Here is a 14,977-nt window from a genome sequence, read left to right on the forward strand (position 1 = left end):
TGTAGGCCAGCCTAGTCTTCACAGTTCCAGGCCAGCCAGGGCTACAGAGTGAGGTGTTATTTCAGAAACAAAATGAAACAAAGCAAAACAAAACAAAACAACAGCCAGCATCCCCAATCCCCGCCAAAAAAAACCCTTTAAGAACAGCCACCCACCCACCCACCCACCCACCCAGTGGTGAGGGATGGCTGCTCCTGCTCCCTGCATGGCAAACTCCTCACATCTGCCTTGCTTTGGGCTTTCAGTGGGGTTGGGGCATTGCTAAGCATCCCTTTCTGACCTTCCTGGGGTTGTGTGCTATGACCCCCTGCAGGCCTCTCAGGAGTCCTCTTGTTGGAGCTGCTAACCATCACCAGCACACCCTGGTAGCAACAAACACTGCTCTTCTTGGGGAGAGGGTTGGAGTTCTGGAAGACTATAGTCATGTGGAAAGATCACTGGGAGGGGGAAGCTGGGAAGTCACATGTGGGAATGAGGTGGGTACAGAAGGCAAGTCTGAACTGTGTGGTTGAGGGTCTCACCCAAAGATTTGGGAGCTGGAGAGATGTCTCAGTGGTTAAGAACACCAGCTGCTCTCGCAAAGGACCCAGGTTCAACTCTCAGCACCCACATGGCAGCTAACAACCATCCGTAACTCCAGTTCCAGGGGATCCAAAGTCCTCTTCTGATCTCCGTGGGCACTGCATGACATGGGTACACTTACATTCATGCAGGCAATACACTCATACACAAAAAAATGAAAATAATAAATATTAAAGAAAGATGGAGATTTGGGGGATAGACAGTGGGGAGGGAGAGTATAGCTTACACAGGAAGGGGGAGTGAAAAAGGAGGTGGTAGCAAAGGTGGGACAAGACCCATCTGAGTGGTTTGAATGGAAGCTGGCTGAGGGGAGGGCTAGGTGGCATCCCACAGACCACCACCCCCTCATTTCAGGGCCCTTGGGTACTGGAAGGGTTGGCACTGAGGATTTAGATTCCCTTCTGATTTTTCTTGGGAAGATGTGCCCTGCAAGGGCAGAATTTTAAACCCACAGGAATCTGAGGACATTGTCATGTTTTTTAAGCATGAAAGTAACTCAGCTTGCTATTTTAAGAAAGTGACTAAAACCCTGACTATGGTTACTAGTTGCCCAGAAGATAATTGACTTCTTCCTGAGGGGCTGAGGCTGCAGGCCTCTGTTGTCATTAGGGACTAATGCTTAGGGATGGCAGTCCTGTGGCTGGATGTTACCAGGCACACATCTGTTAAGCAGCTTGTCCTGTGTTGGGCCTGGTGCAGATATGCTCTGCCCAGAGGGCTCCAGGTCTCTGCCTGGCACAAAGACAAGACTCCCTCCCTTTAGAAAGACTTGATCTGGACAGTGGCCCAGGCCTGCTGGCCCCACCTCCTAACTCAGACATGGGTGAAGGTCAAAACCCCCAAGTTCACATCTGTATGTGTCAGATCAGGTTGGGTCTGTCCGTCTCACAGCAGGGAAGCTTCTCAATCAGTCAACTGTCTGACATCAGGCAAAGGCTATGATGAGCACGAGCAACAGTGAGGTCTCACTGCAACCGGGGCCAAAAAGGACTGAGCTGTGACCAAAGGTCATGCACTTGGTCATGATCCAGGCGGTTGCTAGGTGCCTGACCTCCCACCTGCTCATCTTCAGCAGTAAACCAGAATCCCAAGCTGCCCTTATGGCCCTCCTGCTGCTCTGAGTCATTCCGAGGGTGCTCAGTGGAGCTATGTGCAGCCATATCAGCTAGCCCCTGCCCACTTGCACAAACCCCAGCTGCCAGGTCTTTCATCTCACTGGGCCAGCTCTGGATCAGGTGCTATCACTGGCCTAGGCCTGGGTTACCACCTCTAAGCTCTTCTCCTTTGATGAAAATCTAACCAGCATTCTTCTCCACTGAAAAATTACCTAATAGCCCCTGCTATCAAGAGTCACAAACCTGAACTCCTCAGAGCCTGGGAAGGACACCTGGTTCTGAGTCTCCATCTTCACACGCCTGGGCTCTGTCTGGAACACCATCCTTCATGCAGTCAGGCACCCAGTTTACAAACACACTCCCTGGTACACAGTGCACCTAGCCACAGGACTGAACGCTCTGCACTCAGTGACACTCAGCCCCCTCAAGGTAGAGGCTGGGAAAACTGTGGAAACAGGGAGGATGTAACTCATCCACAGTCACATGGTCTGTAAGTTGTAGAGCAGAGACTTGAACCCCAAAGGTCTGGTCCTCAAACTTTTTTATTCTTTTTATTTAGAGAAAGGGTCTTACTTTATTACTCTGGCTGGGCTGGAACTTGCATTGATCCTCCTGCTTTTGTCTCTTAAGCCCTGGGATTACAGGTGTGAGCCACCATGTCTGACTCATACTCACTCTTAACCACTGTTCTGAGCCTCCCAAATGACCAGGAACATGTCCAGGTTCTGGGGAGACACTGGTGGGCAAGGCCACTGAGACCTTGTTGTCAGCGAATGTGCAGCCCAATGGAGGCCGAGATAGACAGTGTGGAAGGTGAGGCTGTTGCAGTACCAGGGCTGTAGGGCTGGGGTGCATAAGAGGAAATGAGTCTGTAGATCCCCACCCCACCCGCACCCACTCTGAATCAGCTCCTCAGCTGTGCCTCCTCCCAGAACACCATGCTTCTGCTCATGCACTAGAACATCACCAGAAAACAATGCCCAGATGCCCTGCACTCCCTGAGCAAGTGTCAGCAAGATGTTTGGGGACCGTACTCTCTCCTCTCACTCCCTGCTGACATGCTAGCCAGTGCTGAGGAAGTGAAGATAGGCAAAGCCTGCCTACCTCCTTGACACCAGAGTGCTGGCCACTTTGCTCCACCCACCTGGAGGCTACCTCCACCTGCCCAGAGCATAATCCTCTGGGCATACTCTCTGGGTGGGAGAGAGGAGAGGGTCCTTGTGTGTTTGTGCAACAATATAGAGTTTCAAGGTTGCTGCTGGCCACTCAGTTCAGTGCTGTTGGACCCTGTTGACCTCCCAATACTATTCACTGAACCACACTGATCGGCCTCCATGCTAATGACAAGGCACCTGGTAAGGATGCCACTGGAAGCTGTCTTCCCTTGAGATTTCTTGATAGGTAAACATGTGCACAGGGCTCAGTCTCTGTCTGGCAGGTTTTCCTTGCCTGTGGCTGAAAGCAGAGCAGATCAGGATGTTTCCTCTATCTGTACAGAGCCCCTGCTTCCAGATTCCCCCACAGGGCGGCCACACCCTGGCATCTATGGCATAAACCTGAGTGTCCTTGGGCCTCCTGGAGCTTGGTGGTCAAGGCCTAAGTGTTGGGCTGGACTAGGCCCTTCCCATGGCTCAGCTTGCTGTGCACTAGGGCCTAATGGCCCTTACTCAGGCTTCCTTATTCGTACTTCTGAACATGCCCAATTTTTCTGGGACTGTGCCCATGTCCCTTAACTCAGTTCCTAGGCCCAACTCTGGCAGGTCTCCTGCCAGGCACCCTGAACCCTCCCTGTGTGTTCCTGTACTCAGTGGGTCAACAGTATTCTGCACAGAACACGACTCTCAACTTTGCCTTAGTGGACTCCTCAGAATGCTACAGTGTTGGTTTCTGCATCTGTCCCTCCCATTAGCTTCGAGTTCCTCTGGGGGCAGGTCAGAGCTCATGGGTCACCCAGTTTTCTACACTGGTTGGGCCCTGGCCCTGTGAAGCCTGCAGGACCTGCTTGCTGAGTGACTGGGTTACAGTGAGGCTGCATTCCCAGTATAGTCACCTGTACTGTACTTTAGTTAAGAGCTTACTGCCTCCTCTGTCTGGAACCTTGTGATCCTTAGCTGCTGGGTGAAATTCTAACTTTCCTTCCACTGGCCACCCTGGGAATAATTTTAGAAAGTTCCAGGTCCCTCCTTAATCTGCCTTTCAACCTAATATCCTTGTCTCTGGGGCCAGTCAACTCTGGACATGATCCCTGCAGCCATCACCATCCTGAGTTGACCCTGGGTCAGCCCTCTGAAAGTACAGTATGAGAATCCACAGGCAGCCCTCAACTGTTCCCAGTGGATACTGGGGTTCTGTGAACACATGAAACCCATGAAGTCCACTGCTGACCTGCTGCTGTAACTGACTCCCTCCCCCGGCTCACTTTCCTTGTCCTGCTTCCAACCACCTCTAGCCACCTGAACATAGGTGGAAGACTCTGGGGTGGACTGGGCTGGCTTTGCTCTCCTGGTAAGGAGCTCAGTTCGGCTGCCACTGTCCTCAGCTGTGCTCCCTGCCCTATGGAAGAAACCAATATGGAAAGGGAAAGAATGTGGGAGCTGTTCCTGAGCACACTTATTCTAGGTGGACACACTGGCTTGAGGGAAAGCCCAGTGGGTCCCTTTCAGTCCTGAGGTGAGGTGGAGAAACCAGAAGTGTGTGATGTGGACAGTAATTCAGGCCCTGACTTGAGTACCTACAGCTGGATGATGACTGGGTGAGCCTCTGTGTGCTTCAGTTCTTCCTATGCAGAATAGGGAAACTAAAGACTCACCTTCCAAGGTTGTGTGAGGAGGAGGCCAGGGTGTGTCTGTTAAGTACACCATGTCTATTATGCACAGGGTGAGTACCAAAACAAATCCACCACAAAAATACCAGCCACAAAACAACAGTCTGAAAATGCCAAGCCTTTCCATAAAAATTCCATACATACGGGGCTGGAGAGATGGCTCAGCGGTTAAGAACACTGAATGTTCTTGCAGAAGACCTGGGTTCGACTCCCAGCACCCACATGGCAGCTAACAACTGTTGGTAACTCCAGTTCCAGATCTGACAACCTCTCTGTCCTCTGCGGGCATTGCACGACACATGTGCACTTATCTACATGCAGGCAATACACACATACACATAAAAAATAAAAACAATAAATAAAATATTTAAGAAATTCCGTAAGCCAGGTGTGGTGGCGCACGCCTTTAATCCCAGCACTTGGGAGGCAGAGCTGACCTGGAACTCACTATGTAGACCAGGCTGGCCTCGAACTCACAGAGATCCGCCTGCCTCTGCCTCCCAAGTTGCTGGGATTAAAGGCTTGTACCACCACGCCCAGCAAAAATTCATTTTTTAAACAATATTTTATTATCTTTATTTTATGTGTATGACTGTATTGCCTGCATGTGTGTAAGTGCACCTGTGTTGTGCACTGCCCACAGAGGTCAGAAGAGGGTGTTGAATTCCCCCTGGAACTGGAGTTATGGACAGTTGTTAGCCACCATGTGGGTGCTGAGACTTGAACACGGGTTCTCTGCAAAAGCAGTCAGTGCTCTTAACTGCTGAGCTATCTCTCCAGCCTAGAATAGCCAACTTTTAAAAATTAAAAAAATTTTTTTTAGACAGGGCCTCTCTAGCTCCAGCTGGTGTGGAACTCACTATGTAGACCAGGCTGGCTTGGATCTCAGAGAAATCTACCTGACTCTGCCTCTGGAGTGCTGGGAATTAAAGGCATGTGCCATCATGCCCAACCCAACTTTTTGTTTTTTCTTCTCTAGTCAGAAAGTTGCCTTAAAGCTTATTTTCAAAATGAACATCTCTTTCCAAACAGCCTGAAAAGTTCCATCCGTTTCCTAAGTTGCTGACCTGCCCTTTGACAAAACCCTGGCTGTTGCTCCCCTGTCATTTTAAAACCACAGGCCACAAGAGAAACCCTAAAATACCTCACAGAGGGTACTGCTTCCTCAATCCACACTTTTCAAGTGGCTGTTAACTAACTACAGGCCCTCATGGAAGAAACTTTTGCTTGGACAAAGGAGAGTTTGTTAAAGCTGTCTAGGTAGGGGGAGGGAGCCCATGAAGCAGACGTGGATCAACAGAATGTAGGTGATATTCAGTCCCATTTGTGATTGTATGAGATATGCTGACAGCCTGGGTTAGAGGGTAGAGACAGGACTGGGATTAGTTATAGTCCAGAGAAATGCAAGGCAGGACTGAGGAGATGGTTAAGTGCTTGTTTATACAAGCATAAAGACATGGGTTTGGATCCTCAGCACCCACATAAGAAGCTGGTATGATGGTATGTACCTATAATCCCTGCACAGGGAGGCAAAGACAGGAGGAGAATCCCTGAAGCTTGTTGGTCAGCTAGTATTGCAAAACCGGTGAGTTCCAGATTTGGTGAGAGACCCTATCTCAAAAAGTGTATGTGTGAGGTGGGGGGCAGGGAGGGCTCTGAAGAAATGGCTCAGTAGTTAAGAGTGTTTTTTGCTTCTGCAGAGGATCTGAGTTCAGTTCCCGGCACCCACGTCAGACAGCTCACAACTGCCTGTAACTCCATGGAGTTCTAGGAGATCCGATGCCCTCTTCTGGACTCCAGAGGCACCTGCACTTAGATGTACAAGCACACATGCACATTTAAAAATAACTTTAAAAAAGAGGTAGAGAGCAATCAAGGAAGACACTTGACCCCTGACCTATACACAGACATACATACAAATGTGCATGAACCTATGCACACATACATGCATGTATACAGCATATACCACACACCCCAAAAAATAAAAATAAAAAGAGAACTGTAAAACCAAGTGAGTGAACAAGCAAAAGAGAGATCATGTACCAGTGGGTTTGTTGATTTTAATTTTAAGGAATGGGGTCATGTGAAACAGAGGTTTGGCAGGTCCAAAATCTTGAACTGACTGGAGACCATGGGCCAGAATTTCCTCAGCTTTTTTTGAAGAAAGTTTTCAACTGATTAGATAAGGATTACCCACATTACCCAGAGCAATCAGCTCCAGTCAAAGTCTCCTGATTTCAGTGTTAATGTCAACTATAATTCACCTTCACAGAGCTGGCAAGATGGCTCAGTGGGTAAAAGCGCTTGCTGCCAAGCCTGATGACCTGAGTTTGATCCCTGGGGACCCAGATGGTGGAAGGAAAGAATTGATTCCTGCAAGTTGTCCTCTGACTTCTACATGAGCACTGTACAAATGGATACACACACACACACACACACACACACACACACACACACAAATGCAACACATTTTTTAAAATCTGCATTTGCAGACACATCTAGATTGTTCTAAATATTTGGATAACATGTGGTTTAGCCAAATTGCCACATAAAGTTAACTACCACAGTGATTACACTGTACCAATCCAAACAAGTTCACATTGGACAGTGGACACTCTGTCTATCCATAAATTCTGTCCGCCTCAGCCTGTGAGGGATTCCCTTCTCTCCTGCTTCCTCCCACCATTCCCATCTTCCCCATCAAGAACAAAGCACAGTTCTCAGATTTTTTTTTTTTTTTTTTTTTTTTCTTTTTGAGACAGGGTCTCCCTGTAGCCCCAGCTGTCTTGGAACTCACTATGTAGACCAGGTTGGCCTCAAACTCACAGAGATCCACCTGTCTCTGCCTCCCGAGTGCTGGGTTTAAAGGTGTGCGCCACCATGCCTGGCTCCATTCTCAGATTTTTAAAAATTTTATTTTATTTTTATTTTATGCGTATGAGTGTTTTGCCTGCAGATATATGTGTGCCACATAAGTGCAAAACCTGTGGAGGCCAGATCCCCTGGGACTGGAATTACAGACAGTTGTTAGCTACTATGTGGGTGCTGAGAACTGAATCCGGGTCCTCTGCAAGAGCAACCAACACTCTTAACCCCTGAGCCATCTCTCCAGTCCTCATCTCAGATTTTGAGCAGCAGCTCCTAGGCACTTAATGCTCCATCAATGGCCATGTCTGCATGTCCCCTGAGGGCTGAGCCCCTCAGAGGGCTGATTGTGTGCCTTTAGTACAGAGCTGGGAAGGAGTGGCTCTAGCATCTGAAGCCAGCTCCTAGATGCAGACTCTCCTTTGACTGCTTAGGTCCAGGTGATCAAAATGTATGCTGCTAGAGTGTGCTGCATGAGCCAATAGGCAAACAAAGATACCTATATATCTGATGTTGAGCAGAAAAAAACATGAACTAGCTCACGGAAGCCATGACTGCATGGACATAATTAGACAGGATGGGGATGGGGCTGCATGAATGTGGGCAAGCCAATTAAAGGGAAACGCTATGAAAATGAGGATAAAGGGAGCATGTGGGTCCACAAGGGTCAGAAGATGGCAGAGGAAGGGTACCAGTTGAAAGCACCGGCTTAGATCAGGACCTCCTTGGTCAGAAGGCTAGGAGTTAACTTGTCCTGAATCCCTGTGCTTCTCATGGATGGCAGCACCAAGGCTAGCTAGACACTGAGGATTTCTGTTGCTTTTTTTCTAAAGTCAGAAGGGTAGAAATCCGGGACTTATTTCTCTGAGCTCCATGTGGGAACAAAATCTATTCACCAACTCCATTTAGAGTCAGGCTTCAATCCCCAAGAGATGGGCTCCACCCCCATCTCTGAAACCTGACCTGTTTGTGAATGTGGCTGCCACCTTGCCTGTGCCTGCTCCTAGCCCAGGGACACACAAGCCCAACACAAAGGCTGCCCTGGAGTCCGACTCTGCAAACCTTAGCTCTGCCACTAACTGTCCCCTCAGAATGATGACAACATGGCTGAAAATCCCCATGGCTAACAGCTGTGGACACCTTCTGTCTGCCAGGCACCAGGTCAAGTGTGTCCAACATCACACACACCACAGCAATCCCACCTGACAGGTGCTATTTTAGCCTCATTTTACAGATGAGAAAACCAAAGAACATACAGGTTAAGTTACTCCAGGTAACAAAGCTGGTGTTCTGACTCAAGGTCACCTTGGGTCTTAACTAGTACTTGCCCAGTTGAGGCCAAGTCCTGTCTAGACACTGTCCCATGTCATCCACAGGACAAAGCCCAAAGCTCTAATTTGGATCCTCTACTCATAGGCCAAGAAGTTGAAACTTTTAGCCATGAAGGCTTCCCCAGGTACACTATGGGTAAGAGCAGAGATTCTAGCTCAGGGCTGAGTCAGTGCATCCTCAAGCATCTGGGGGTGGGTGCTGTGAAACCCTACTTTGGGGAAAGCTGCCTTTGTCATTCTACCTCTGGCCAGCTGCTCTGATGCAGAGGTCAGCAACCTATGAAGCCATGTGCTAAATTCAGCCTGTTTTGGCATGTTCCAAGAGCTATAGACAGTCTTTACATTTTTTAATGGCTGGAACAAAGGCTAAAGCATAATAACATTTAGTGGCATGTGAAAAATGACATGAACTTCAAATTCCGGTGCCCATACTAAGCTTTATTGGAGCACAGCTTCGCCCATTCATTTACCTATTGTCTCTGGCTGCTCTTATACAATAATGGGCATGTTGAGTACTTTCAACAGAGACCATATGGCCTGCAAAGCCCTGAGTATTTACTGTGTGGCCCTGTATAGAGTGAACCTGGTCTGCTCCACCCTGACAGCCAATGCAGGAGTCCTCTGAGCCCCCCTCTCCTTGGCTTTTGCTTTTCACTATGGGTGTGTGTGAGAGGGGAAGTTCACCAGAAACAAGGCAGCTAGCCCATCTTTGACAGGTCTAGGGTTGGCTGATGACCCTGGTACTGATTTCTCCACACTGTCTCTCTGTGCACTGTGCAGTCAGCGCTCCCACTCTGCTGGAAAGTTTCTTCTGCCCTGTAGCAATGATCCTTCCCCGTTCCCACTGCCCCTCAGGGGCTGAACACCAGTTCTCTGGGAAAGAGGAACTGGAGGCCTCTGTGTTTCATTACAGGTAGAAGATGGGAGATGGATGGGGACTACAGCAGTTAATAGTAGACATGGACTGAGACCAGCTCTCCTGACCCCTAGTCTGGTGTCTATAACATGGCTGTGTCCATGGGTTTCCAGACCATTTGTCCCAAAGGGACTTCAGGGCCCTGATGTTGGCCCTTCATTTCTGATTCTTGCCTGTGTCCCCCTGAGTAACCTTTGGGTACCCAGGGAAGCTCCAACCTGTGTGTGTGTGTGTATGCACACATGTGTTTTAAGCATAGAGTCTCACTTCATAGCCCATGCTTTCCTCAAACCCATGGCAACTGACTTACCTCATCCTCCTGGTTACTACTGAGATTTCAGGTGTGTACCACTAAGGCAGGCTGAGCTCTGATTACTGCATCTTTCCCTTCCTCTCTCAGGCCTGGCCCCTGGCTCTGATTGCTGACGATGTCTAGCTCTACCATCCCGACTCCCTGAGGCTGGTTTCTAGGGACTGCCCATACTCAGTAGGGTATCTGTAGCTAGGTTTAAGTGCTTGTATCAGACTGACAGCCAGAAATGGAAAATGGGATTCTTGGGTTGACTTCTGATGTCTGCCACGGTGAGATTTGTCTTTGGGCACACCTGGTACAGGGTTTGAAAGAGGAGGGCTATGCCACCACCCAGGATAAGGCCCTGGGATCCTCTGGGCCATGGACTGCTGCCCTTGTGAAGCTCTCCTAGAGTCAGTTTGGCAGAGGAACCTGGAAGTGTGTGCAAATTCACCAGCATGTCAGAATCTGTGGTAGATCAATAATGCAGATCTTCAGGGTTTGCTAATATAAATTCAAAATAGTATCTGGTCAGAGGTGGTATGGGAAGGGGCAGGAGAATGCTGGGCTGGAGTAGGACCTGGGAATGGGTAGCAAGTGCTACGACCTCCCTCAGATCTGCTTGTGGAAAGATAGGAAAATGGCAAGAGCTCGCAGGGTTATCACGAAGACACTACCTAGAAGTCTAGCATAATGATGGCCATGTAGTATTTGCTCACACAACATTCACACCTTCTTTCCCTTCTGCTAGGTGCTGAGAGGCCAGGTAAGCCAGGGGAAGTTCCTGATCTAAATCTAGTCTAGCTTCGGGCAGAGACTTGTGCAACCATGGAGAGGAGACAATGGTCTATCAGTGTGATGATGGCAGAAATAGTACAAACAGTGAGCTAGCAAGGGCTGATGTTTCCTATACCCTGCATGGTGCCAAACACTCTCTGGTGTCGGGGGAGTGTTGGCCTGCTTATAACCACTCTGAGTTTACAAACTGAAGTTCTCAGAAAAGCTACACTTATGTTAAAGATGCCAGAGGCTGATTGACTGACTAGAACGTCATGATTGGGGAGTTGGAATGTTGCAGACCTAGAACCAAATTACCTTGGGCTGACTTAGTGCCTTTAGGAACCACTCACTGCCCACCTCTGTGTCTGACCTAACAAGCTTGTGGCTCTCAGGTAATATCTTTTGGAATGTATTAACTAGTAGACAACTATCTTCCACAGATGTCAGCAGCCAGCATCTGAGACATAATAACAGAGATTTTCCTGCTTTGCTTTAACCTGCTCACCTGATATTCCTGCCAGTGAATTTGAAAAATGCCTAATATACAGTTTGCTTTTGTTCTATAACTATTAAAACTTCCTGAAACCATTTCCACATTGGAACATGTTATCCGGGGCAATGTGAATCTGTGTACCTGGGTCGTGGTCATTCATATTTGACTCAAGTAATCCATCTGTTGTTCCCTTTGAGGCAAGGGCTGGTTTTTGTGTCTACAGAGGGCAGAATGAGGTAACAGAAAAGCAGAGATGACATCAGAAGGGGTCAGGACAGGCCTCAGGGAGGAGTGATGGTGCCCACTGCTCTCAAAAATGAGCGGAACTCCTCAGCGGAGGTCATGGAGTAGACACTCCAGGCAGAGGGAATGGCAAGCATCAAGGTATACATAGGAGGGTGGGGTACATGAGTACTCGGGAAGGCCAGTGCCTCTCAGCCCTGATCAGCATCATTTAGAGCCTGCTATCCTCCTGACACCAATCCTACAAGGCTCTACTTCTCAAGGTCAGCAGTCCTAAGACACCATTGTATCCTGTAACAAATAGGTTTGCAGGAATATAAGTAGCTAAAACTTGCTCAACAATCATCACAGCCAGCCTGGGCTGCTGGTCAAGTCTGTGGAACCAGCTACTAGGGAGCTGATGTGGGGAGGACTGCTTGAGGCAGAAGTTCCAGGTCTGAGGTAATACTGAGAGATCTTCAAAAAAAAGCAAACAAATCAAACTCAATCTGCAGTAATTTTGCCTCTATACATAGAATATGGAACACTTAATATTTTGGTTGCTGTTCAAGGCAAGGTCTTCTCTATGTAGCCCAGGCTGGACCTGGAACTCAAAATCCTCCTGCTTCAGCCTCCTCAGTGCTGAGATTATAGGCACGCTCCACCACACCTGGTTTTTACAGCCTCTTCAGTCTTTATTCAAGTTTCAGTAGCTCTGGGCAGATCATTTCAGCTTTGCGGTCAGTCCACTGGGGTCTTGGGTAAGTCTCAATCTTCCAATTTCCCTCTCTAAGACTCTGTCCTCTCCTCAGGAAAAGGGGATGAAATTAAGCAGAGTGGGTTTTTGTTTGCTTGCTTGTTTTGAGACAGGGTCTCATTCTGCTGCCCATGGTGCCCTGGAGCTCATTCTGTTGCCCAGGTTAGCCTTGAACTTGTGCGATTCTCCTGCCTCGGCCTCCCAAAGTGCTAGGATTACAGATGTGAGCCACTGCTTCAGATGGGTTTTTAAAAAAATTTTATGTGTATGAGTGTATTGCCTCCATGTGTGTGAGTGCAATGTCCGTGGAGGTCAGAAGAGGGCACCGGATCCCCTGGAACTGGAGTTATGAATGGTTGTTAGCCACCATGTGGGTGCTGAGATTTGAACCAGGTCTCCTGTAAGAATAGCCAGAGCTCTTAACTGCTGAGCCAACTCTCCAGTACCAGGTTTTTTAAAAAAAATATTTTATTATTTTCTTTTTAAAAATATTGTATTTATTATTTTTATTTTATGTGTATGAGTGTATTGCCTGCATGTATGTGAGTACACTTGTGTCATGCAATGCTGCAGAGGTCAGAAGAGGGCTTTGGATTACCCTGGAACTGGAGTTAAGGACGGTTTGTAGCCACCATGTGGGTCCTGGGAATCGAACCTGGGTACTCGAGCAGTCAGTGCTCTTAACCGCTGAGCCATCTCTCCAGCCCCAGTACCAGATTTTTAATTGCTTACAAGAGCATCACCTGGAACCCCAGACCTACCAGTCTGAAACTTAGAGGGGTCCTGCCTATTGTGAACTCTGGGGTGAGCTGTACCCCAAGGCAGGGAGAGTCCAGCAGTGAGATTCAGTCAGTGCTCTTAAGGCATGTGACATAGCAGTTTTCTCTCTGGCCACAAGTTATTTCTTACCCAAGAAAGGCAACCTTTCAGAGTTTCAGAGAAGCTGAGTTTCCTCACCAGCTGACACCCTGTGCACAGAGCTGCCTTCTCTTTCCAGCTCCCAAATAATGACTCACTGTGAAGCATCTGAGCTTCAGGCAGGGAACTCATTTCCTCCCCCTGGTCCTGGACACCAACTCTGCACTGGAGAGGACTGATGACAACCTCAAGAGTCACCAACAGCCGCAGTGGCGGTTACGACGCAGAGCTGGGCCAACCTACCTTAGGAAGCCTTGGCTTCCAAGACAGGAAAGATGGAAAGAATGTCTAACTAAACCAGCTTTCCCAGTCTGGACCCAAGGGGAGACGTCATCAACCAGAGCATTTTACAGGCAAGAAGGGGTCACACCCAGCCCATCCATCCCTGGGGAGGCGTCTGGGTCTGCGGGTGCCGGCAGCTGGACGCTTTCTAATGGCTGCAGCCCCACTTGGTATCGCAGCGACAAGGACAAGTGTTAGCTTTATACAGCACTGCCACGTGCCAGGCAACGTGCTGTGTGTCTCGCGCTTATTAATGCATCTAAGGTGCAAACAAGCCCGGGGAGGAAGGGGCCACTAGCTCTTAATTATGGGTGAGAAACGCCACGGAGGCGACGTCACACAACCTCCAATCTCCTGCGCAGCCGGGCCGGACAACCTGGGCTGCAGAGCGGCCGCGCGTCCCGACAGGTGCACGGTTGCCGGCCGGCGACGCGGGCGGGTGGCCCCGAGGTGGTCGGCTACGGAGCCCGTGGCGGCTGCGTTCCCCGCGCGTGAGCTCCTCCGTGACTCGCCGCAGACCGGGTCTCCGCGGTCTGGGGAGAAGGCACTGCGGCCCTTTCTGGGTCTCCGCTAGGAAGCCGGCGCCTCAGGGAAAGCGCGCAACACGTCGGCGCGGCCCAACGCCCGCTCGCTGCGCAGTCCCTTTAACCCAAAACTTTCTCCCTCCACTTGGGACCCCGGCACGCGCACATTGGCTGAGCCGCGTCAGACTGGACCCGCCCCCCCTTGCCTATTGGCCACCTGTAGCATCCATCCCCAGCCGAAGCTTTCTAATGGTCCGTGCCCCTGTCAATCAGGGGTGGGTGGGGCCACGGGCGGGGCCAGGCAGGGGGTTGCAGCGCCAGCCCAGCCGCCTGCCTGCCTCCTCGGAGCCCTGACTGGGGACCTGGACAAGCCCCCAGGGACGAGGCCCGAGCGGCGCACAGGGGCGGGGCTGCGCGCGGCTCCCGGGACTCACCAATGCGCTGTCCCACCGGAGAGCTGAACGGGTTCCCCAGGAGAAAATCCATCGCCGCGGCTGACGCTTCCACCAGCCCCAAGAATCAGCTGACAGCAACCGCCGGCGCCGCCGACCCGTCACGTGATCCGGTGGCCGGCCCGAGGGGAGGTGCGGGTGGGGCGAGGCCGGGGATCTGGAGCACAGCCACCAGGCCCTGCCCCCGGCGGTGGTGGGGGCACCGGAGAGGGAGGGAGGGAGGAGGGAGCGCGCTGGCCCAGCAGCGTTCGCTGACGTCACGCCCGGCCGGGCACCGGGGCGGGGCCTGAGAGCGCGGGCCGCTAAGCCACGCCCCCGGAGGGCTCAGTGCGCAACGGGGCGGGGCCTAGAAGTCTTCACATCTGGAAACTGGGTCTCAAGCCAAGGAAATGACTTGGGTAAGATTACGCAAGCTCGGGCTGGTATCAGTGTGTGGAGTTCGGGGGACCTCGCTGTGACCACGCCTACCCTGAGGATGATTGACAGCTTCCTTACACCTGTCGAGTCTCCCCTGCTCCGAGATGCCACCTGTTTGCAGTCCAAAAGGAGGCAAGGACCTGGGTTTGTGTTCCTACAGCACACAACCAGCTTAACGACCTGTGGCTCAGCACAGCCTACGCCCCG

General features: G+C 50.4%; 1 protein-coding gene across 1 annotated transcript in view; it reads right to left on the minus strand.

Moving 5' to 3' along the window:
• Nucleotides 1–14,574, minus strand: part of Tom1 (target of myb1 membrane trafficking protein) — a 39,901-nt gene extending 25,327 nt beyond the window's left edge. Inside the window, exon 1 of the mRNA XM_008843092.3 lies at nucleotides 14,336–14,574. Coding sequence (XP_008841314.1) covers nucleotides 14,336–14,387 — 52 coding nt within the window. The 5' untranslated portion in view covers nucleotides 14,388–14,574. The remainder of the gene's footprint in view (nucleotides 1–14,335) is intronic.
• Nucleotides 14,575–14,977: the final 403 nt, after the last annotated feature.

Source organism: Nannospalax galili, unplaced genomic scaffold (genome assembly GCF_000622305.1).
Source record: "Nannospalax galili isolate Female #2095 unplaced genomic scaffold, S.galili_v1.0 scaffold39, whole genome shotgun sequence".
NCBI classification, from domain to species: Eukaryota; Metazoa; Chordata; class Mammalia; order Rodentia; family Spalacidae; genus Nannospalax; species Nannospalax galili.